Source organism: Macrobrachium rosenbergii, chromosome 43 (genome assembly GCF_040412425.1).
Source record: "Macrobrachium rosenbergii isolate ZJJX-2024 chromosome 43, ASM4041242v1, whole genome shotgun sequence".
Taxonomy (NCBI): Eukaryota; Metazoa; Arthropoda; class Malacostraca; order Decapoda; family Palaemonidae; genus Macrobrachium; species Macrobrachium rosenbergii.
Window position 1 is genome coordinate 48,707,854 of NC_089783.1, and position 26,279 is coordinate 48,734,132.

At 35.9% G+C, this 26,279-nt stretch overlaps 1 protein-coding gene across 9 annotated transcripts in view; it reads right to left on the reverse strand.

Moving 5' to 3' along the window:
• Positions 1-24,571, reverse strand: part of LOC136828873 (Bardet-Biedl syndrome 4 protein-like) — a 47,541-nt gene extending 22,970 nt beyond the window's left edge. The window contains exons 1-8 of one of the 9 annotated variants that reach the window (XM_067087153.1): positions 24,279-24,365; positions 18,117-18,316; positions 11,455-11,581; positions 8,889-9,031; positions 6,806-6,918; positions 6,527-6,621; positions 4,248-4,410; positions 1,865-2,018 (exon numbers count right to left, since the gene is read on the reverse strand). In XM_067087153.1, coding sequence (XP_066943254.1) covers positions 1,865-2,018; positions 4,248-4,410; positions 6,527-6,621; positions 6,806-6,918; positions 8,889-9,031; positions 11,455-11,557 — 771 coding nt within the window. In that variant the 5' untranslated portion in view covers positions 11,558-11,581; positions 18,117-18,316; positions 24,279-24,365. Of the gene's footprint in view, positions 1-1,864; positions 2,019-4,247; positions 4,411-6,526; positions 6,622-6,805; positions 6,919-7,714; positions 7,850-8,888; positions 9,032-10,703; positions 10,823-11,454; positions 11,582-16,464; positions 16,664-18,116; positions 18,317-24,227; positions 24,397-24,513 lie in introns of those variants that run through there. The other 8 variants (XM_067087155.1, XM_067087152.1, XM_067087154.1 and 5 more) reach the window with 8 other exon arrangements.
• Between the last annotated feature and the right edge of the window lie 1,708 nt (positions 24,572-26,279).

Sequence of the window (26,279 nt, forward strand, 5' to 3'; positions counted from 1 at the left end):
TTGTTTGAAAACCTCAAGAAAAAGCTTCCTGATGAGAAAGATACAGAATTCAAGGAAAGTTCAGGATGATTCAAGTAGTTCAAACTGCAGCAATCTTCATGTAGTGAAGATACAGCGCAAAAGTGCTTTGGCTGATGAGTTAGCAGCATCTGAATTTTCAGCTATGTTGGCAGATTATAGAGGAGCAGCAGTTTCTTCCAGAAAAAATATTTAATGTGCATGAGATCAGTCTTTATTAGGAGAAAATGTCAGATTGCTCATTTATATCCATGGGGGAGAAGGCTATGCCAAGCTTCAAAGTTGCAAAAGGGCATTTTTGACCCTTTTGCTGGGAGGCAATTGCATGGGTTACCAATGCCACTGCTGGTATATCATTGGGATATCCCAAGGCTCACGTGACCATCATTATTTTTGAAGAACCAACCGCTCTGTACCACAAGTGAAGAAATATTGTATTAAAAAAGCATTTGTTTTAAAATCCTTCATATTTTGGTCAATGCTCCTGGTCACTCACAAAACCTCATCAAGATGTCAGTTTTGACCGAAGCCAACACACCTCTATCTTACAACCCATGGAGAGGAGATCATTGCCATCTTCGAGTGCTATTATCTTTGACAGACATTTAGACAGACTGCAGATACAATGCGTATTAATGAAGAATTAATAGTCAAAACTTTTGGAAGGGGTATGACAACCACAAGGCAACCCTGAATACGAATGCCACTCAGAAAATTACAACCACGGATAAGAATGGCAACTTGTACTTTTAATTTGTTCACAATTTTTGGGGATTTGCTCAGGCAGATATGAACAAAGCCTCAATGACATTGAGCAACAAGCAGAAAATGGATTTGGAGGAGGAAGATTTTGTCTCGTTATTTGAGGTAGACAAGCAACCACAGACAAACAAGGAATCTGTGCTACTTCATGAGCAGCAGTGCCACAATGAGGCGCAGGCACCAAAACCAGAACCTCGGCACTTCACCATCAACATGGCATAGTGGGTTTTCGTGCACACTTTCAAAGCCTTTGTGCTTTTAATGGAGATGGATCCCAATGCTGAATGCTATGCCAAAGTAATGGGAGAAACACATGACTCAATTGTTTGTAATAAGTTGATTCTGGATGAAAAGTGGAGCAATAAAGTCCTGTAGCGCCCCCATGTGGACCCTACACACACCCCCACACCGCAACCACCATTATCCTGTGACAAGGAACCCGTGAATGAAGCACTTGGACAAAAGAAACAACTCCTCTCATATGACTTTCGCACATATATCTTCCTTAATATTATTGTCACAATTTATGTATTATTACCATTGTATGTACTGTATTGCAATGCCAGTTTTCTAACCATGCATGTATGACCTTCATTCCAATAGCCTGTACCATTTTATATGTATATTTCTCTCTGTGTACAAACATAAATGCTTGTACTTTAATCCCTGTTTCTACCTGTCAGAGGTCAGAAGCTTAAAGGGAGAACCCCTCTCCTCTCAGGTGGTCTGATAACCCAATCAAGAGGCTATCTCTACCCACATTTACCCAGTGGAAATCAGTAACCCTCAAACTGCCAGTTTCAATGAGTGTCTTTGCCGTGTTTGGAATTTTACCCATGCTACCATTCTCTTTGAATTTCATAATTTTTTATACTCATGGTATTAGATGCCATAAAAAATATTTACCTTATTTTTAAGAACAGACAAAGTAGAAAAAGAAAATAAGTGAACACAGATCTTTCTAACATCCACATTACTAATTTCCATTTTTAATGTATACAACAGTGCTAATTCTTTATTTGCAGTGAGCAACTAAACTTAGGTCACACAATACATGCACAAGGAATGAAACGGTATTACTCACCTGCATCATAGAACCCGCTGCAAGTAAGGCACGTGTGTTGTTTGGGTCAAAAGTTAGTGCTGTCCCTAGGTGCTCAAAAGCTTGCTGATGCTTGCCAGTCTGCATAAACAACAAACCAAGAGTTGTGTGAAGGTCTCCATTTTCAGGAAAGTACCTATTCAAAAGCATTCTTGGTTAACAACAGTAAGTACAAATATCACAGTGCAAATACAGTAATAAGAGTACAATTTCACTATCAAATAGTAAGACACCTTGCATAACACTGCAGCTGCAATATGGTATTTTATATGACTTATATATTTATTATTATTATTATATTAAATAATATATAATGGTAAATAATACTAACATAACATCCTTCACCCTCATAATGCTACCCCAAATAGTTTAATTTTGATAAGGATACTGAAGCTGAAAAGTTATAACTTGACAATGTAATAAGTGGATACATTAGGTAAATGACTACAACTATAAGCACTATAACAGACAATTTTTTGGCACCTTGTAATGCCATGATGTGATTAAGGGCATCAAATGGTACTTGTGAAGTCACATACACTGCAATGTTTCTTCCATAAACAGGCACCCTGTTTTCTTTAAAGGCAGTAACATATATGCACTTAGAATAATATTTTTAGACAAATCAATTTTACATATATTGTACTTTTATCATTTTAAATGTTATGTTTCCAAGGCCATTAATAGCTTTTCAAGGATATGACTAGAGCATAGCAGTCTAAATGCCACAGGTACCTTGTGGCAATGGTGCTATTAAGGGCACCATCACACGATACTTGTATGGCACACACAGCGTAGGATGAACAGTTTGTCAACTCTGGGGAACTAACAATCCTAGAAGGGGAAGATCCAGGAGTAAAAGGAAGAGGAATAGCAACTGAGGGCAAAAATGAACCTGAAGAGTTAGACATCATTACCTGGGGAGTGTTACCCCTCAAAGAAACCAAGGAACATTCCCCAATTCCATGACCCAGAGGAACAGGTTGAGAAGGGCAGTCTTGGTATGCCAACCAATACTGCTTCAGCTGCCAGTGAAGCAAGCGAAGGTGACTCCACCTGTGAGGCATGAGCTTTGTAAGGATATCCCATGACTATTTGCCAAAGCTGAGCTGCTTGTTCCTGCTAAGATAGGAACTGTGCTGTTACCTCCTTTAATTATATTAAATGAGACTCCATCAGGAAAGTAATCACAGCTTCTGAATCAAAAAGCATTCCCAGGAGATAAGATCAGACTTCAACCAGTTAACCAGGGCACCTATTTTGTGGTCAAATGAAAACGAAGTCTCTCTCCAAACCCCTGATGACATCTCTACGAGAAGGAACCAACTGTAAAAACCAGGTAACTGATGATCTATTGCTTCAGAAGCACCTTCTTCATTTCTTCATCCCTTCCATCTACGCCAACAAGGCCTGAGGTTTCCACGAATTTGGAGCATAAGATATACAGTATTGGTGTGTTCAAGAGGGCGAGGATGAAGGTCCTAAAGCAGAAGCCTGTATCCATCCTGAAAAACATATACTACAAAAGGCTCCGCCCCGTTTCTACCACTTGGCCCATTGAGAGACAACAGGCAATCCCTTTCTCATGGCAGCTGAGGAAGGGGCAGCCAGCCTCAGTAACTCCCTCTCTTTCTCTTCCCCTTTCCTCCTTTCCTGGCTGTGGTTGGGAGGTTGGGGGGTACAAAAAATTGGGATGGCTTCCTCAGAACTTCTGATGAGAGTAAGTTGAGCTGGCTGCCTGGGTCTCTGAAACCCTGGTTTCTTCTCCATCTCAGATGATAAGGGTCTACTCAACCTAGCCTCTACAACAGACTTGATGGCTATTGCTTGATTGATAACAGAGTCCTGAGAATCCAGTTCCTTAATTAGAGGCTAATTTCCTAAGAAACCTGTCTCAAAAAGAGGGAGATAACCTTATCTCTCCTCCGAATGACAAAATTAGCCTATTGGTTGGTATGCTAGTTTGCTAAAAAGGTCAGGGCCTTAACTCAAGACCCCAACAACTTCCTGGACAAGGTCTTCTCATTGCAAGACAAGACACCTGTGACAGCAAAATCTGTTAGACTTCAAAGCAGTCAACTCCTGAGACGAGAATGCAAGTCCCTCCTAATGGAGTTTTTGCAAGACACATGTGCAGGACCATCAACAAACTTTTGTTTGAAAAACAAGAGACTGTAGTTTTGGGGCATCCGAAAACCACAAATGTGGGCTATCTATAAATAAAGGATGTGTGGTGAAACAAATAAGTAAATGTTTCAATTTATATTATTATAAAAATACAAATTTTACTAAGAACAACAGGTTTCTTCTAATATAAATATTGTTCACAAATATGGTTTTAAAAATTAAATATATATAAGCTTACTCAATTGCAGCTCGGTAGGTATTTATGGAAGAGGCAACATCATTCTCCAAAAGGTAAAGTTTCGCTAACATGGCAAAAGTCTGGTGGTGCTTGTTTTGTTCAAGAGCAAAGATGAGCTGCTCCCTTGCATTGTCATACTCTTTCAGATGCATGTAACATACTCCTGTACAGAATTAAGAGACATTCAGCTCTGCTTGTATGATAGAACATCAAAGTTCTCCTCTTATCTGAAAACTTGAGGCATAAAATAAGTAAACCAAAACAAAAAATACTGATAAGTAAATTCTGCATACAATTTAAAACTTGAAATGATTTTACTAAGTCTGAATTCCATTCGATAAAGGATCAACAAGCCATAGGCTACTGTGTTCTCCAAAGAATTCCAATGACATCTCATTACAAGCAACAAGAAATCTGTGAAGTTCCTGTGGAATAAGAATAGTGTATACTTAACTCATCTGTTCTGTGTATAAAGATTTACAAAATATATGGCTCACAGCTAGATGTGAAAACTAATAAGGTTCCCCTAAATTCAAGCACAACCATTTTCTCTCATACAGTATTGAAGCTGGCCCATTTTCTTTTTACAGTCCATAAGGGAAACACTAGGAATTCACAGGTGCTGTACAGTATTGTACCTAAATATTTAATGTGCATTAAAAAAACTTTTATTGAGATTTTGTCGTGTTTACATTAATATTAATATTTGAAAATTAGTAAATCATTTTTTTATCATAAAAAAGTATTTAGTCATGTAAATAACATGAAAATACAGTGACTTGTGAATATTTCTTGATGAAATAATCTGCGAATTACCAAATTTTTCACAGTTTATTGAAAAATACATTCCACAGAAAACTCTGTGAATAACTGAATCTGCCAATGTTGAACCGCGAATAACTGAATCTGCGAATGCTGAACCGCGAATAACTGAATCCGCGAATGTTGAACCACAAATAAGCAGGGGGTCCACTGTATTACCAATTTATCCTCATCATTTTCTTGCTTTTGTTAATTTGTAAATATGTATCATTATGCCATAGGTTATCATCACAGTCTACTGTATTTATTAATTTGATGTATGACTTACAGCCTAACGTTTTGGAGAGTAATATGGCCTAGCCTTTATCATTGTAGTTTGGCTATGCCCCAAATACACACACACACACACACTGATTCCAACAGCATGGGATCCACTTCAATTACACACTGGATCTATAACTTGGGCTAAATGCAAGTAAATCATAAATAAATGCTTACTGCAGGAAACACGTTAAAGGAAGGTGGATTAGTGAATGTCTACCGGTATCAAATTTAGTAAAATATATTATATAAAACAAAATACATGAAATATACAACAACCTACAAAGTGCTAAACCAACATAACTGATCCTTAAAAACACTTCCACACAAAATAAGATCAAAATAAGAAAAAAACAATGGTAAAACAGTAGGAGAGATTAACCCAACTGAAGACCTGTCACAGCCTGTTAACTACTGACTGCTAAAAGTCAACAGTAATCAACAAAATCATAAAAATACTGAGAAGTCTTATATATCAAAATTCTGAATCTATAAAATAATCGTTCGATTCTCCGACCGGCCAATGAAGAATTAGAGGAATTTATTTCTGGTGTTAGGAATTCATTTCTCGTTATAATATGGTTCGGATTCCACAATAAGCTGTAGGTCCTGTTGCTAGGTAACCAGTTGGTTCTTAGCCATGTAAAATAAATCTAATCCTTCGGGCCAGCCCGTGGAGAGCTGTTAATCAGCTCAGTGGTCTGGTTAAACTAAGGTATACTTAACTTTTTTATAAAATAATCCTTGAATATTCACTAGACTTTGCTCCAATGCAAGATATATAAGAAACAGAGGAATGTCTAATTTACCTACAGGTAGATAACAGCAAAACTGGAAAACATATAAGAAGATCAGTATTCAGCACTTTCATTCATATTTTTTACACTTTCTAACAAAATAATGATGAAAAAGGCTGAATTAGAGTGGTACTAAAACAAAAGATAGTTAGAAACAAAAATAAAGACAACAAATTTTGTTGAAGAAAATAAACTGGGAAGAGCTCTACAAAGCTGTTGCCATGTGGGCTGACTCACATATTATGAGATGGTTCATAAATGGATGCCTGAGAGTCAAGGTGGCACTAGTATCAGAAAACTTTTTCATGAAGAGACAGAATTAAGTAATCATTGCACACAACATTGTGGACATACTGCAACATCGTTGATAAGGTTGTAATGAACAAAAGTCTCACTTACCTAGATTGTGATGAATCTCCCAATCTGCTTTATCACACTTGTTTTCTGCTTGAATGTATGCCTCAACAGCCAATTTATGACGGCCCAAAAGAAACCTAACAAAAACAAGAGCTCTCATGTGATTTTCTATTGTGAATTAGGATACCTTCTTAAGAGTATTATTATGATGCAATGTTCTGTCAAGGTTATCTTGTCTTTGTGTGAGTAAATCTTAATTTAAATACCTACTTGATTTGATACAAAATGCAATGCCAAGTAGTTTTACTCATTTATACTTACAGTGCTCGAGCCATTTGCTTTATATTTTCAATGCTACTTGGATTCAGAATATTGCAAAGCTGGAAAAGCTCAAATGACTCCTGAATTTTTCCTTCTTGCCTTAATATAAGTCCCTGCAATAAGCATAAAATATTAATTTTCCTTCCACAAAAAGGAAAAATTATACTAAAGGTGATTATTCATCTGCAATAATTCTGTTTAATATACACCATCATTAGTTTTATCTAAGGTAGATTGTTTTTTCATGAAATATTGACAACAACATGAGATTTCAAACTGTCAATATTCATTCAGCCAATTTATTCATTTTTCAACACTAATGAATATATAAATAACCCTACGCATTTCTTCTGACCTTTTACATTTATAATGATTGGGTATTTATAAGAACAATTTAAACATTTTTACACAAAATGAAAATGTAGTAACATAAATTGTTTTTTTCTTTAAAACTACATCATTCACATGTAAGCATATCTATATCGTTGATCCTTGACTCACCAGTCTTTTGACACAGAGGAGATAGTCTCACTGCACATACTACCTACGGAACCTATGGTCATATAATAAAATACTTCTTAATTTCTGAGGCCATTCAGTGCTGTTAGAACAGCTCTGTCATCATTCTCCGGATGCTTTTTCAGGATCACTTTCTCATGCTAGTTATCAATTTACATTTTATATAAAACAATTTACTTCAGCCCCCTTATACATCTAGTACTTGTATAAGTGATGGACAAGTACACTCTAAACTATGTGTATGTATGTGCATATATAAATACTCTATATACATGTCCTGTATTTCCCAGCATCAAAGAGAAACTGACCTTGAAGATGTCCCCACATTTGACTGACAAAATTTTGGAAAAAAATGTAAAGTAAAAATAAGGTTGCACAACTTTTACTTACCTCACATAGACATTTTGCAGGTAGATCCTGTTAACAACTTACAGTTTGCATTTTTCTTTTACAGTATGTAGGCTTGGTAAGTTTACACCCAAAGTTTAAACAGCCAACAGGTAGTACCCACATTATGATCCAGTCCCGTAAAACTAGATCGCCAGTAACTGATCCCGCCGATAAGTGAGGACTGCCTAAATTTGTTCCTATGGGGGGGACAAGCCATTACCTCTCATATCTAGAGACCCACTAATTAGGAGGGAGGTACTGCAAGAAAAGGTGGTGAGTGTCCTACTATATCTGGAAGGTGCCCTAAAAGACTGGAAAGAGGTTGGGTGTACTTCTCTGACAATCCATAAACATGCTACATTACCCATTTGCCAAATGTTTTAACCAATAATATTTAATTGCCAAAGTTGATCAATGGTGTGTTTTGGGTAAGTAAGGAGTCATAAATTAGAGACAGAAAGAGAATAGTGAGCAAATGCACAGCTAATGTGTTTACACTTATACACGTGCACTTATACATGGTGTAAGTATACACATGCACACATACACACTATTGAATTGTGTGGTATACTATAGATGGTACTAGAGGTTCTTTGCAGCAACCTTTTGGCCCTCGCCATTTTTCCTTTATGCCTTTTCCTTTCATATGTTTCACTTCCTTAACCTTACCTTTCTCCAATTTTCACTGGCTGTTTACAAACAAATCATTTGAATGACTCATATGAGAGTCTACAAATTTTACTCAGTAATCACAATGAACAAATTCATAATACTAATATAAGCATTTTGGGTTAACAAACGGAACACACCACAGATGAGATGTTAATATCATTTTTGGCAACATTCTGACAAGAACACAATGTACAAAAGTGACAAAAAAATAATGGAAAAACAATCAACTTACATACATAACTACCAGTAAAATCTACACAAAGATAACTTATATTTCCTTACTTAATGAACTAAAACTGATGAAAATGGATGACTGCTCATTAGAGCAAACTGAACCCACTAACTTCAGGGAAAGCAAAAGAATGATTTGCTATAGTGCATTTCTCTTTCAAACTGGGAAGTTCATTTAGGGCACTTGTATTTACTGTAATGGTTTCATAACCTAGCTACTACTTTTAAAAGGGGTTTAAGGTGTTAGTAAAATAAAAAGGTTCATATTTACCTGAACATAATTAGCATATTCACACATCCCTCGCGTTTCGTCCAACTGCTCACGGATAAGCTGCTTGCAAAGCTCGAATTCTTTTCGCACATAATGTAAATGAATCAGCCAGTTCCGCCGTTCAATTGTTTGGAGTTCTGGAGCTGAAAATTAAAATTCTCTTACATACTGTAACCTTTACCTCTATACATATGCATAAAGTACTTTATGTTCTCAACTCTATGTAATATTATGTCACTTAGGATTTGTTTTGTTAATACTACATTGTTTGGACAGAATTTTAGTTGGCTAAAACCTAATCTAGTACTGCTCTGTGCAATACTTTTAATGATCATTTAATTATTGGTGTCATCCCTTAAATCTGATCAAACCTGGTTAAGTGGCAAGTTCAATGGTTGTCAGTCATTAAAACAGAGGTATTGTAATAATAATACAGCAAACTACTTATATGCTAAGTATTTTATACTGAAAGCTAGCCTATTATAATATTATTTAAAATACCACTTAAGCTATACTGGGTGGTGCTGTATTATATTTCAAATTGTTACTATCAGTATCTTTTTAAAAATATTTTCAAAATGTATGGCGTATTTTTTTCATGTGTAGATTCGGTATTTTGGACTGAAAACTATCCAAGCAAATCTAATCTAAAATACAGTACCAAATATAATGTATAAACTATTTATTAGTATTACTGTATTAGCATTGTTGTAAAAATGTTCCCATAATTTACAGGTATTTTAAACTGAAATCTAGCCTGACAAATCTAATTTAAAATACCAAACATACAGTATAGGCCATAAGTTACCCAAGTATTTCTTTAATTGGTAGGCTAGGGCACTTGATAATGAAAGCTAGCCTAGGAAATCCAAATTAAAATACTGTACCACATATATAAGCTATAGTGGGTGGTACTGTACTACTTTCCAAATTATTATGAACTATAATTAAATTAAAATACCACATATATAACTTACAGTTGGGGGGTACTATATTTGAAATTATTATTAACTACCTGGCTAACACTCAGTATGTTCAGACCACAGGCTACTGAAACTTTACTAACACATCAAAATAAAATTACCACCCATATAAGATATATTGGGTGGTCTACATTCCCAATTATTTTTAACTGCCATCACTACTGTCAAGATGACAGGATTATGGATCCTACTTTTACACTGAAAAACTAATCCAGTATATATCACTGAAGCTATTAGTTTACAGTAATAAAAAAATAACCAGTACAGGAAAGTACTGTATATTTTCTATATCCTGCTAAGAAAGAGTCATATGAAATTCATGGTGGATAAATGCTTATGCAACGTAAATGTGCTGATCAATAGATCAAAACACACACAAAAATGAAAACGATATTAAAAGGGGGGGACATGGAATTCTTTGTACAGTGGAACCTCGGTTTTTGTACATATATGTTCCAGAAAGTCTGATGAAAACCAAATCATACACAAAACTGAAGCAATAATTCCCATAAGAAATAATGTAAATCCCATTAATCATCATCAATCCCACAACCGTCATAATTGTCATAAAAAACTACACATCAAAGTCATGAAATATTAAAACCACTGAATAAGTAGACTTCAACAAATTAAAACTACCAAACAGGTAGACTTCAACAACAGTCATAATGAAGAGGAGCACAAGATGTTTGGTTGGAAAAGAAGCCAAATAATCCATATAAATGATGAAGGTTCATTTTCTCAGAGGAACCAATGGTTTTTCTAAAAGTTTTTCAGGTTGCTGACAAATTTCATTTCATGATGCAGAACCAAGCACTCTAAATTAGCTTACATTTGGATGGTTAGGTTACTGTATTTCCATGGTTTTCATTCATTTTCATTTCTTCCTCCCACCGCAACAGATCCTTCAATCAACAGATACAGAGGGAGTTCTCGAGGAATAACCAAGCACTGTCCATGGAAATTAATGTCAAATTAAGTCAGAATCCAAAGATAAGTTGTCAGAAGAAATCACTTTTAGAATGAACAAAGAGACTGTAAATATTTACTAATTTTTTGTCTCAAAACTCACAAAAGTAAGTGGATTTTAACCAGTTTGAGGCATTGCAATTAAAATTGTGCTTACTCTGTAGTAAATGGTGCTACTTGATTTGCTGATTATCTTAAAGCACATACCTATATCACTTGGAGATTGCTCTAGTGTGTGTTTTTACAAAGCACAACACCCTCCAATCCAGTACATGTACAGTATTTGTGTTTGCAGTTCAAATTCAAGGTTTCCACACATGAACTTTCATGCAATTTATCTAATATATATTTCACAAGTGATGTGCTTGCACTTTATATTATTGGTCACTTTTCATCCTTTCAAAAAATATGGCAAGGAAAAATAACATGAAAACTACAAAACAGTAAGACTGTTGAACACTTTATCAAATGTTGATAAAGTTAGAACAAAATGTTACTTATTTAGATGTACCTGAATAAAGTCAATATTTTGCATTACACAATGATTTCAAGTCATAATTCTATTAAAGTTATACTTGACATGTGAATTTAGTATGTCACAGCATTCACAATACCTTTTTTTGGTCGAATTTTTGCTTTCAATGCTGCACTTGGTGGCCTTGCTGGAGTAGTCATACCATTCACATGTGATTCAGGAGTTTCGCTTAAAGGATTCATCACTTGCTGATTTGGAGTTTCAACCTATTGTAAATTAAATAAAAATCAAATACTGTACTATAGTTACAAAAACTGACAAAAATTGCATATACATTTTTTAGTACAATGTACAGGGTATCTATAACTTTCAAACATTCATTGCAACATGCAACCCCTCATTTTATATGTTCTATCTACTGTTCATAAGAAAAATGGGGAATCTAAAGTAATGAAATAGTAATTACTGAAATAATATTATCAAGGAGATATCTTAGTAGTTGAACAATGACCACAAGCTCTCTTATAGCTTCCAAGTCATTCCTCTTCTATTAAATAAATCCAATCTGTAAGGTCAGTAGTCAAGAGCTATGTAAAACATGGGTTTATACATCAGTGAATATGCAATATAGTGAAAAAATTATTTGACTTCCAGCATAATGCCATGCAAGTAAAATTTAATTCCTAATCACACAGCTGTCAACTCTATGAAAGTCACAATTAGACAAGCAAAGTCAACTCTCTCCGATCTAATGATTGGGGTTTTGTATTTTAATGGTGTCCCACATCTCACACTTGAAATTATCATTTCTAATATTCTTCTTTCCATGTGGTGTTCATTTTTAGGTTAAAATCACCAAAATAATTTTTTTTTTTACTGAATGTATTTATATTATGGAAATATTACTGTACTGTATAACTGAAATATTCAAGTTAGGTTCATTAGTCCCTTTGGTACTCACTCCAGATTGATGTTATCACAAGCACAATTCCTTAACTTGAGAAGTATTAACCTATCAAGTTAAGGAACTTATTATTTTTACAGAAACATTCTATTTTGGAACTACTGTACTGTATTGGTACTTCAAGTATATATCTTGACCATGTACAATATGATTTTTCATTCTGGTGATTTATGAAATGTAATGCAATAAAAAAAAACAGGGAGACTACCTAACATTCTAGCTCATTAGAGAGGAAACCTTCCCTGAAGGGACCCACTTTGAATATATGTAATATAACTGTTTCTAAGGTATTTATTTTGCATAGAATCTTCATATGTATCTTATAATCTTCTTATCATCAGCCTGTAGCTAGTATATAAAGTTCCACAAGGCTTGTGGCCATCTACTGAGAATTACAAAATAAGAATGAAGTAAGATCCATGTTATAATGGTGTATATACTGTATAGCAGGTGGTTTGTTTACAGTTGACAGGTTGACTGGTGGGTTGAATTTTGATTTGTCACGGGTTGATGCTCATGAGTCTGGTCCCATAGGCATTGTTCTCTTCTTTGCTTATTTGATAGTGTGATTGGTAAAATAGCCAGCCCAGGTAGGATGACAGTATCCAATGCTTTCTTTCTTTCCTTCTCTCTCCTCAACAGCCAACACCATCAAACAGACCAACGAGATCACAATGCCTAAAAGACCAGACTAAGCAGCATCACCCCACAACCAATCAAAATTCAGCTTCCAGTCAACCTGCCAACTGTTAACCACCCGCCCGTGTAACATGCATCTTACTTCATTCATGTTTTGTACCTTCCAGATGTGAGAAATAAAACTACTACAGAAAATCTTTACATGCCTTAGTATAGTAATCTTAATACACCAGTTACACAATGATGTGAATGTTATAAGATCTACTGAAAGACTTTACAAATTAAATGCTATAGCAACAGCTGTTATATTCTCACTCAAGTTGTACACCTACAGCAACAAGTTTCATTATTCTTATTTTTCCGAACATTTTTAATGTAATGAGAAATATTTTATGAGACAGTAATTAAAATGTTCATAAGCTTCTATCAATTTTTTGTGCGAATTCTTTGTTCAAAGAATTCAGTGTTTTATTAAGACAGTAAATTATCAGATCTTTATTTTGTAAACATTTTTCAGTGACAATTGCTAGTTTTATTTTTCATTTACATTAAAAGCTTTCAATGACATAAACATTCTAAGAACAAGCATATTCTGTGATGAATATCAATGTGAAACATTCGTAATTGTGAATAGATTTTTGATGCAAGGTACTTTAACTTTCTGTAACTGGGAAATACCACAATATTTTAAAGTAAATTGTATTTTTCCTACTATACAAACCTGAGGTCCTTTACATTAGGAATTACTAACAGCGGAGCTGGAAATGGCCGTTGAACTTTCAAACAAGGTGGATAGGCAGTTAACTACCGTCGGCTGAATGAAACTCCTAGCAAACTGAGTACTGTAGTATTAAACCTGACTAAAAAATTATATACCTTGCAGCAGCAGCCTGCCTAGTGTTATGAGCAAAAACAGCTAGATCAGGTATGGAAAAGGGCACAGGATTTAGGTTGTAGTACATTTCATGCAACAAACATAATGAACTCACTTTACTGTATATCTATGTCAAGTCAACATTAAGAGGTGGCAAAATAAATTTGACTGATGACACAACTCTATCTAAGAGTAGCACTCAAAGACCACACTGGAGAACTGTATACAGTACTCCAAACAAGGAAGAAGAAAGAGTTAAAGAATTCAATAGCTTCATCACAAAATACTGTATTCGAAAACATTTCCACAAGATACCACATTTTGAGAAACAGAAGAAGCAATATTACATATATATTATTCTCAAGGGTCAATTTCTCATCAAGAGTTACACCTAAAATTTTAGGGTTACTGTACTAACATTTAAAACTGTGCCATTTAAATGTAAATCAGGATACTGAAGCAGAAGTGTTCTTGCTCAATTAACTACTTGCCAGATCTCTATTCAAGGATTCTGCAACCACAAACCTGTGGCACAAAGAAGGACCAAGTGTTGCATCATAGGCACATGCAATCAATTTTTTCTCCGTACCTTGCCACAAGTCACTAGCATAGATGGTAAATAGCAAAGGTCTAAGAACACTAACTCGATGAATACATTACTGAAGCTACAACACTAGCCATCAACAAAGACCCTTTGGGTTCTGTTTATTAAAATTTAGTTTAAAATGTTAGGAAAAGATCCACCAGTTTCCAATATCTTAGCTTGTAGATAAGTGTTCTAAGATTCACAAGGTGTCAAAGGCTGCACTAAAATCTAAACCATCCTTATGAGACTCTGCACCCTCAAGAGCACTCTGAAACATAGTAAATACTGATATAAAGTGCATCACAAGTATCAAGACCTTTACAAAACCTAAACTGTAATGCTGGTGGCAGGATATCATCTTCAACAAACTTACAAAGATGCTTAGAGACCAGCTTCTAAAAAAAACCTGAGATAAAACATGAGTAATTGAAATAGGCCTATAGTCTGTGGGCATGAGGATGGACTTATTCCCTTAGGTGACGCAGCAATGTTTCTGTTCCTCCAAACAGAAGAAAAACTTGCATGTCCATCTAATTTTCAGAAATCAGAAGTAATCTCAGGAGTAATAAAATTAGCAGTCTTTTTAAAACAGATGGGAATGATCCCATTAGGATCTATGCCACTATAACTGTCAAGCCCCAGAAGCAAAGTTCTGACTTCTCTAGATGGGAAGGTGATTGGAAACAACTTTGGCTCTGGAAAGCATGACTGAGGCAATACCGTACACTATTTCCTCACAAAGTCTTAAACCAAAAGTCTGCCTCATGTTTACAGCAATATACAGCAGTTCCATCAGCTCAAAGAACACAAGGCTACCCAAAGGAATGATTTATTGATACATACACACAAATGTACAATCAGCAAAACTCAAAATAGTGAAATAAAAATGAGTAAATGAAAACAGAAAAGAAGTAAAAGAAAGGGTTCAAACAATCAAGAAATCAGAAAAACTCAGGAAAACAGGTTATGGTACTGACAAGGTATGCACAGGGACCAACGCTTACTTTGAAAGGATGATGAGAGATGCTGAGAACTTTTTCCACCTGAGGAGGATCTCTTACCTCTAGAGAAAGATCATTTTTTACTACAATAATATTTATTTGTCCACTTGAACAAAAGTGTAAGATTATGTAAGGCCATGATTTTTCTTTGTACAAAAAATTATTAATACTGTAAATCAAGACTAACAAGTGGTAATCCTTAACAAGAATTTATCTTAGGCTTCCTAAGCATTGCTGTATCCTAAGAATCCTACATTAGAAATTAAATTATCTTTCACTAATAATATCAGTACCGTACACAGTATACTGCCAACATACACAAAAAGAAGCATTACCAAACATAACATGCAAAGCCTTAACTGTGTAAGTTGGAACATTCATATGGAAAACAGTATTCAGTCTATAGAATGGATATAACTCTTAATACATCTGTGCATCACAGTGAATGTAAATAAAATAACTGCACATTGTGCTAAAAGTTTTAAATCTTAAATATCATCTTGTATTTTCACATATTTCTGAGAAAATGTTATAAAAGCTACTGTACTGAGTTTATGCCCCATCCTTAAATTATAAATCACTCAAGATTGGTGTCTGAGTTTCTGACCAAATACTGTAATAGGTCAAGAAAAAGCTGTAATTCAAGAACTGAATCATGGTGCAGTTTCTTAAGAGCCCCAACTATATAGCAAATTATTATGAGAAAAATCTAGGATGGTTACACAAAGTAACCAAAATCAAATTTCTATACTTATCAATATAAAAAATTCACTGAAATCTCCACGTAAATATTCTTGAGACAACTCTGCAGTCATTAAGACGTCAATTAACTGTTTTTATACAATTACCAAAATTATCTTGGTTTTATGTACATATTCTGAGCATACTTATTCACACACCTATTGACAATTTAGGTAAGCCCAGATGATATATATATAAATTATATAGCACAATACTTTGAAAAAAAATTAAATGTATGCACTCAAAAGCAAAGCTATACACAAAGCAAATTATATAAAAACATGCCAAATTTAAAAGCCGTATTTAAAGTGCTTGAAGATCTGATTAACTGCATGTGAAATCACCTTTCGACTGGGGTCAAGACGTTCAGGAAGAAGAATGACCATGGAACCTCCTAGACCATTATTATTCATTCTCTCCTGTGACTAAGATGTATTCTCACAAAATACATATATGATACAGAAAACCAGTATCACTTCACCACCAATACAAATCCACTAATTTTCTTGTGAAATGATAAAGGCACAGATTTCAATTAGGCACTTTAATTTATCACAGCCAACAGTAAGCCTTCTCAAGCTTTATGATTTCTGTTGCTTTGCACCTACTCAGACAACCACCATTTTGAATACTGTATATCACAGAATTTGCTACACTTCCTTCTTCTTCTTGCGTCTATGCAGTAAATTTTCACAAATCAGTACCATCAGGCAGAATAATGTATACTGCAAACTTCGGTTTGTAATAGCATAACTACCAATAACAGTTGCCAAGTGTAACTAACTAGCTACAGATCAAATAATACAACTGAAAAAATGCATGCTTCAGCTGATAATTTGACAAAGCACTGAATAAAAAGTCCTTTTAGTTTTGAACTGAATAATTATGAAAAAAAGAGACAAGTGGACTACTATATGCATTAGTGCAATGCTCAGCCTGTAACCAAAAACACATATGAGCAAATGGCAACTTTGGGTTATTGACAACAGAACTGGAATGTACTGCCTCACCTGCTCCAATTAAATATTTATCACAGAGCCACAAGGATATGTATACAGACTACTGCTTATGTGAGGTTACCATTGAATTATATTTTCATTAACTGCACTTTTTATATGACAGCACTGAATAACAAATAATTACATCCTTCGTAATAGACATGTAACTTTCTTACTCACAATCACCCAAAGTCCTCATGCTAACATGCCTTGAAGCTACCCAGTTAATCAATACTGTATTCACCTACAAGGGGAGAGAGCCTGCATGACCCTTCTTTATGGGAAATCAATAACATGGGTTGTTAAAGCAGCCACAGAAATCAATAATAATGATTTTTATGTGCTAACGTAAAACTATGCTATAGAGATTTTGTTTTTACTAAGTTACTGGATACAGTAAACATTATGCTGTATGTCAAGTACTTCATACTACAATAATTTCCACAGAGACAGTTGTCATTTTAAGTTACTGTATGAGCTTAAGATATGACATATTATTATATATTAAGTATTTCATATATTAAGTATTTCAAACAATAGTCATTTCCTAAACAAAAACCAGTTTCCACACAATGACAAAAATATCTCATTAAATCATCTAAATACTGACAAAAAAATCAAATCAGAAATGGTATACATTCTCAAATTAAAGTGGAAAAATAAAATATATATATATTCCTTAAAAAAATTTTATTTTACAGCAATTTTTTATGTTTTATTCAATGGAGTCATTGCTATTCAAACCTGTTAATTCAATTCTCAAATGGCCTGCTGACTAACAATGAACAATGATGGTGATCTTACATATTCTTATATTCAAAATTTTCTTACCTCCTTTACTCAGTAGGAAGCTTACCTCTTAATTATTACATTTACACCCAGTGATGTGAGAGGAGGACCTAAATATTGGGCAATCTGTATGAAACAAAATTTATTTTATAAATTTTTTGTACTGTAATAATATCACATATTTGCAAAGTAATTCATACTTTTCTTACATGTATAAATTAGAGCCTTTATGTAGAAGGATTCCTCATTGCAAGCTGGAATCAGTTGTTTCAATTCAGTAACCAGGTGGTTAACTGGAGGTAGGTTGATGGGTGGGGAAAATCTGCCATTCATCTGTTGGTAGACAGCACTTTTCCTTTGGCATCAGGGTCAACATGGAGTGGTTGAGGTGGAATTATGATAAAAGTTTCTGTTTGTACACCAAGGCAAAATGAAAATTACTTTGAAAATTTGTGATGTGTTCATAATGTAAACAGAAAGCAAGAATGAATTTGCTCCTCACTTTAATACAGTATTTGGAGATCAGAAGAATACACAACTGCACTAAGCAAACTATTCTATATTCTAGTTGTAGCCAAAATAAAACTCCTAGTAGACTTTGTAGTATTAAACCTGATACCAGAAAATGGCAAACTGTTTGCATCACCAGCACACAAAACATTGTGACCAAAAATAGCTACACCGGGTAAAGAAGAGTGCAGATAATGTTTGTCACTGTAGTACATTTTATGTAATAGTCATAATGAACTCACTTCAGAACTCTGCCACTAGTCAACATTAAGGATTGGCAAAAGAAATCTGACTGCTGACATAACCCTATCAAAGCGTTTGAGATGAGAGTCAGCACTGGAAGACCACATTGGAAAACAGTACTCCAAACAAGAAAGGAAGGAAGGTTAAAACACATTTACATATAACAGATTCACAACTAAAAATCCAAAAATATTTCCACAAAGATAGCAACTTTGTAAGAAACAGGAAGCAATATTATGTAAATGCTTCTCACAAGGCAATATCTTATCAAAAGTTTCACCTACAATCTAAAAGAGAGTACTATTTAAAAGTCAATAAGAATCCAATTGATAGACTATCTTACTTAGAGTTGTAAAAGGGTCAAGCTTCAATCTCCAAAGCCTACTCCACTTGTGAATATGTGCCAGATTTCTTTTCAAGGATTCTGCAACCACATACCTAAGGCACAGAGAAGGAACAACACCTAGAAGATTGTCATCATTGGTGTACACAAGTAATTTGTTCTTAAAACCTTTCCAAGGGACAAGAACTCTACCCTGGGGAATGCCTGAAATTAAATCACTAAAGCTACTATACAGTACTACCCATCAACACAGACCCTTTGGGTTCCACAAATTAAAAATTCATTTAAAGTATTAATAAAAGATCCACCAATTCCCAATAATCTTAGCTTGTAGATAAGAGCTTTATGATTCACATAGTGGGTTCCACAAATTAAAAATTCATTTAAATTATTGATAAAAGATCCACCAATTCCCAATAATCTTCGCTTGTAGACAAGAGCTTTATGATTCACATAGTCAAAGGCTGCACTAAATCTAACCTGTCCATGCATACCTCTGCACCTTATCAAGAGCACCCTGCAAGATTGCAGATCTTAACAAGAGTGCATCACAAACACCAAGGCCTTTACAAAACCCAAACTATAATGCTGGTAGCAGGTTATTATCTTCAACAAACCAACAAAGACACTCACTGACCAGCTTCTCAAAACTCTTAGATAAAACAAGGGTAATTTAAAACAGCCTATATTCTGAGGGGCATGAGGATGGACTTATTCCCTTAGGTAATGCAGTAATGTTTTCTTCCAAACACAAAGAAATCTTGCAAGCCCAACTAACTTTCTGAAAATAGTAGTGACCTTAGGAACAACTAAATCATCAGTAGTTCTAAAAAAGATTGGAAAGATCCCTTTAGAGTCTATGCCACCATAACGGCCAAGCCTAAGAAGTAAAGTTTTGACTTATCTAGATCTGAAGGTCACTGAACACAATTCAGGATCTGGAAAGCATGACTAAGGCAACACCAAGGAGCCACCACATTGTCCACTCTCAAAGACTTGAGACAACAGTTCTACTTTAAGGCAACAAACAGCAGTTCCTTCAGCCCCTGCAAGGGGAGGCATGCTAAAATCAACTCCAAAAAATGATGACTTAAGGATAAACTACCACTCATGGTCATCATGACTGGAGAGCAAGATCTTCACCCCCTCATTATAAGCTCTCTTAGCAACCCCTAAATGTGGCAGCCAAAATAATTGTAAAGTTATATGGTAACCAGTGTCACACCCCCCTTCCCTCCCAAAGCCCAAGATTTAACTGCCTGGAGAAAAAAAGTTATAAAAGCCTTTGGTTTGGGAAGTTGAACCAGAAGGCCTAGTCACACCCAAAGGTTTAACTAGAAATTATTTTGCTACCACTAAAAGTTGATAACTACTGTAGTTGGTGGAAAAGAGAATTTTAAACTCCAGTTCCCCTCTCCACTGTTGACTCTGTTACCTCTGAATGGTACCAAAGTCTACCACTGAACCAATGAGGTGGTTTCTCATCCTTTCCCTAAGGATATAGACAAAGAATGGAAGTGTTTAACTGCAACAATGGGAAGGAATAAGGAAAACCACACTTCCTTCTTGCCCCTGGTTTGAGTCTAACTTCCCCCTTCATGGAAGAACCAAGCGGCTATGACAGTCATTTCTGCTATAGAAGGAGCTGTGATTGATATAATTAAGGCATGCTACATGGTTGTAAGGAAGTTATCTGAGTGACTGCTAGTTGACAAGAAAACTGGTTTGCCTCCTGAGTGGCCCTTCAAGAACTCTGTTCAATAAGGTTCACAACAGGACAGCAATGGTTATTTACTCAAGATTGTTTGGCTAACTGAATGCCCAACGACCTATGTAATAACACTGCAGCAGTAATAAAGAGGAGGCAAGGCCCTACTATCCCCCAAGAGGATGGCACATCAATAGCTCTGAGTTCTCTTTGGTAGTGAACCCACATGAATGGCAAAATCAGGGCTAGTTGAATAACCTATTGCAATCATGGTTCATCAACAATTTTCTTGCAAAAATGAATTTGGTTAACAAACAACCTCTTAAAACCGTGGAAAAAATCTGATGATTCTGTATGATTGATCAAAACCATCAAAACTAAACTTACTGAAACATGTTTTAATGTGTTAACATTCAAGTGCTAGTCATTGGAATAGAATGTCTTGTGAGTGTAAAATCACAAGAAACTGTAGTGCACAGATGTCCCGTGTATATGCACATGAAAAAGCCTGTGTATACCCTGACAAGAGAAGGTATGAAAGCTACCTCATCTCTGGGAAAAGAGTAGGTTAATAAAAAGCTACTTAAGAGAGCATTACCAAATGATATCTTGTCACAGACCATCCAGGCCTGAGTGTAACACAACTGCTAAGAAAAGAACCTCCAAGCACTCAAATTACTGAAACAAAGCTGGTCTGTCACAAACCACTAACTACCTAACATTCATTCAGTCTGATGATTGTGTACATACTGAAAGGAGGATGCAGCAAATCATGTGCATGAGATGAGGAGACAGTGCTGATTTTCACTTGCGAGTCCCCAAGGAACTATGGAGAAACAAGGGGCGGGTTACCTTGTTGTCTGAATGTGTATGGTCCAAAGACTTCACATTTTGAATGAACAAGATGTCCTTACATCTACCTTGAGGCATGGAGGGCTGCCCTAAGTAACCACATGAACAGGGTCTGAGGCCTAGCACATGCAAACTGAGCAGGATGCACATACATACTGTACATCCACACACACACAAGCATGGTCCTGACGGATCATGCTTGGAAGAGTAAGGAGTAGTCTTTTTGCCTAAATGATTAGGTGCAGGGGTACCTGTCATGCCAATAGCTCAAGAATCATGTACTGGTGACAAAGAGTTCGTGCTTCCCCCAAGAAAGGAACGTGCTTGCATGAAGCCTGAAATGGCTTTTTGTGAGAGGCTGTAGACTTCCCCTTCTTCATGCACGGGAAAAGAGCAGTCCAGGGCAAGGAGGATGAGGAGGGGCGGGAAGATGAGCTAGATGAGGAGGAGAAAATCTGCTAATCAAAAGTGTTTTTGTTTTACTGAAGTTCAGCTTCATACCCCACTGGCTGCACCATTCTTTGATCTGGTCCATGTCCATGTCTAAGAGAGCATCATTGGTACCTAGCTGCTTCCTATATGCATTTGGACTATCAGCTAACAATCCTTTAGATTCAACATACTTATATAATGGCTTAAAAATAAGTTTTTCAGCAACTTTGGAGAGCACAGGGAGAATAAAGATTGGCCTGTAGTTAATGAAGTCTGCAGATAAGCCACTCTTTGGAACAAGCACTATACTATTAAGCTTGCGCTTGTCCATAAAGATACTATGTAGACATAAAAATCTATTAAATCTGTTTTTTCATTACAAAGGAAAACCAACATTAAGGAAAACAACATAAAAGCAAAGAAAATTATTCCACCTACTCTGCACACATTCAATGACAGAAGGAAGAGAAACAGTGCAGTGAGATATCCACTCTTCACAGTGGCCAAATAAGAAGCTGATGGAGTAGTGATTTAAGATGAGTGACAATAACTCCCCAGCCCTACCTCATAACCACCAGGAAATGATATTGTTGCTAAGTTCAATGACCACTCCAGCTTGTAATGAAGATACTCCCATATAAAGGCTAGTTTTTATTTCCACACAAACAACGAGCTGTAGTTGTAGGGATTAACTATCCTGGGAGATATGACACACCCACATGGGTACCCAAATCCCTCACAATGGCATTACTCAAAAGGAAAAACAAAAACAAAATCAACATATACAATTATAGGTAAAGGATGTCAATCCAAAATCAACGACCGGGAAGAGAGAGTGCAGAGAGACGTCCCCTCTTCAAAGCAGCTGAAAGAAAAGTGACTATTCACATAAGGTGGGTGAAGAGAACTCCCCCAATCAGCCCCCATAATCACCAGCTAATGACCTCATTACTAACGGGTTGCCTGGAAAACCATGGGCCAACCAAATCTTCTCTAAGTACTCCAATGAAACAGTCATACCAGGTTCAGCTGACAGAGCTGGGGTAAACAGTGATGAACTATGCACACATGCCACAGTATCTCGTAAGGAAAGCACATCACATGTAACTGGATCATCACATGTTGAAGAGCACATGCTGGTTGCCAACACTAATAGACTTAGATTGAAAAGAACGAGAAGAAGGGGCAAGGAGAGAGGGAGGGAAGTCGGGGAGGAAGGAACTGAAACGAGTTCGGGTCATTTCGGCCGTAAGTCATTTAGGCCGTAAGCATGTTTACGTGCAAAATGGACACTGTGTTTAGTACCAGGCCCTGGGGATGTACGTAAAACATAAAATAATAATGGTAAATATCATATACATAACGGTAAATACCATAAACATAACGTCTTACATTGTTTTGGATGTTACAGCCTAAGTGACTTTCGGCCGAAATGACCAGGACCGACTGAAACGATTGGGCAGTGTCAAGGGTAGGGCATCCCCTTTCCCACCTAAGATACCAATAAATGTCTTTCGGCCGCCATCCACTTCTTGCTGAACCCCTCTCACTGCAATCGAGACCAGCTAACTCAACCCATTTACCCACTGCCATCAATTAGCCACTAATGTTTCCAAGCTTCAATGACCACTTCCACTTTACGCTGACAAACACTCTAACATAAAAGGCAATGGTTTGTATTTCTGGAGACGCAAATGTCACTTAAATTACCAAATTCCCAACTCATCCAATTCAGTCCACAAGGCTAATGTCCTTAGCTGTTCAATAACCATAGGCTAAGTGCTGAGTGGGTATGACTTATGCAGAATACTTGTAATTTTTTAAAATTTAGGAAATCACGTAAATTAAAACTTTCAAAAGCTTTCTCTTCATATTTGCAACAAATTCGTATTCAAATTATTCACACTAGGCTACCAAATGAGAATTAAGTGACAGAAGGCATTACATAAGCAATACCAACTGAGGACCGATGCTACGCTAATGCAGTTACGACGTTAGCACTTCTACCCTTATTTTATAAGCTACCAACTAATCTTGCAACCTGAGTTGGGAAAGTATTGCAAGATTTTGCACTGCCTACGTTACGGCATAAAATAGCCCCTTCACACGACTTCCCATGGGGCCTGAATCGATTACAGGTTAGGCATAATCTAGGATAGACCTGCATCTAGATTGCGCCCAAGTTTCTAATCTCGCTTAACCTAGTACAGAATGTCTAACCATGCAACCTACGTTGTATGGTGTGTATAGTTATATAAGGCTATAATCAACTTTCGTACTAACGTTTAAGATAAAATCACAAACAAATTGATAAAGTTTCCCGAATGCGGAGGCTTCACTTCTAATTGACTAGGGAGGCTACCCGGTTCATTCTAACGGGGTTCTGTTTGTTTGGTACAAATGTCAATGCGGGACAACGAGCCCAAAGTATTTTTTCCTAAGACAAAATTACACAAAGCCACATTATATGTAACAGTCCATATATTTAGCACTAACTTATTATTTTATTATATTATACCTTAAGTTATGGGGTATCATTGATGTTATGAAGATATTTTGTTGAAGACTTTTAAGCTCGACACTCCTCTCCACAGTGAAAAATAGTAATAGAATAAAATGAAAGAATAAAACACTACCTTTGTTAAGGCAGAAACCAGGTGAAGAATAAACTGGCGGGTATGCGGTACAGAATCAACGAACAAAAGCTGGAACAACCAATAACTGTTTGCCCTATTGGGTGTAAATAGCTGAAACAGGTACGTGGCCTGTTATTTGATCAATTAATTTTACCAGACCACTGAGTTTATTTAGTTCTGACAGGGGTGGCCCAAAGGATTTTTCGTTACTAATAATAAAGTTTAGAGATGTCCAATAACTACTTATAGGACTATCTGCATTTGATCTTGTCATGGTAGTTTCACCTTCAGCTGCCTGATTTGGCTTCCTCTTGGACAGGAATCCAACATATTTCTACATTTTTACCATCGTATAATTTGTGAAGCGGAAATTTTTTATGTTGTGCAAGGTATTTCCTGGATTATGATTCTGGAGGGAGTTTGTATTGCTTTGACAGTTGTTGAAAATGAGAAATTAAATGGTAGTTGACTACTGATATAATTTTTTAAAGAACAATTTCCTGTGGAACTCTGTTTTCATGTGGGAAGTATATAAGTAGAAATCATCAATTCGCACTTGAAAGGCACGGTCTGACAATTCTCTGTTGTAATATATCTTCTTTCATTTAAAAATTTAGTGGGTTTGTTTCTGTTGCGGTTTTTAATATCACGAATAAGTTCATCTAGGCTCTGGTCGCTGCTTATGTTTGCAAAATTTTCTTTGACTGCTTATTTTTGGAGGGTCAAGAATCTGGTTTCTATTTTTAAACAAAGCGTGTCTTTAAGATTTGGCAATTGTTCCAGTTATTCTCCCTTTTTTTTTTTGCCATACTTTTTGTATAGGACCATTACTGGAGATATGCATATCACAATATCATTCTTTCTTGTAGGCTATAGTTTCTTTCCCAAACTTTGCAGAGTCTGTTTAATGGCTAAGTTTATCAGTTTCTAATAATATTTTAATCAATTTTAGTAATCTTCCTGTAAAAGTTATTATGTATTAGTATGTGAAATACAATGGGATATGCTTAATCTGCAGCATTTTCTTTATAATAAAATTAGCTTCACTGTGGTCTCTTAGGTGTTCAAATGGGGGATTTGTCTTGTGTGTAATTGGTATATATCCCAGCGTTATTTATAAAAATATTGTAGAGAGGAATGTGTTTTGTGGGATTATTGGAAAATGACCACCAGCATGTAAGCCGTCACATGTATTCTATTCAAATTTATCTGCTAAGTTGCATGGGCAAAGTCAGACATCCACTAATGAAAAAGTCCTTTGTGCTTTTGATAAATATAGTTGTTTTGTTGTCATTGAGACTGCACAGATTATTTGCACTGTATTCAATATCTGTTCTACATCTCCTACAAGATCCGGTTATACAGTAAACAACTGTAATCCCAAATATGATTATGGAATTGGAATATAAAATTTAGGCCAAAGGCCAAGTGCTGGGACCTATAAGGCCATTCAGTGCTGACAGGGAAATTCAGAGTAAAGGTTTTAAAAGTGTAACAGGTGGAAAACCTCGCAACATAGGGGAGGGAGGAAAGTCAGATGGATGAAGGATAAAACGAACGGAGGTACAGTAAAAGGAATAAAAGGGGTTGCAGCTAGGGGCCTTAGGGACACTGCAAAGAACTCAAGTAATGCCTACAATGCACCGAT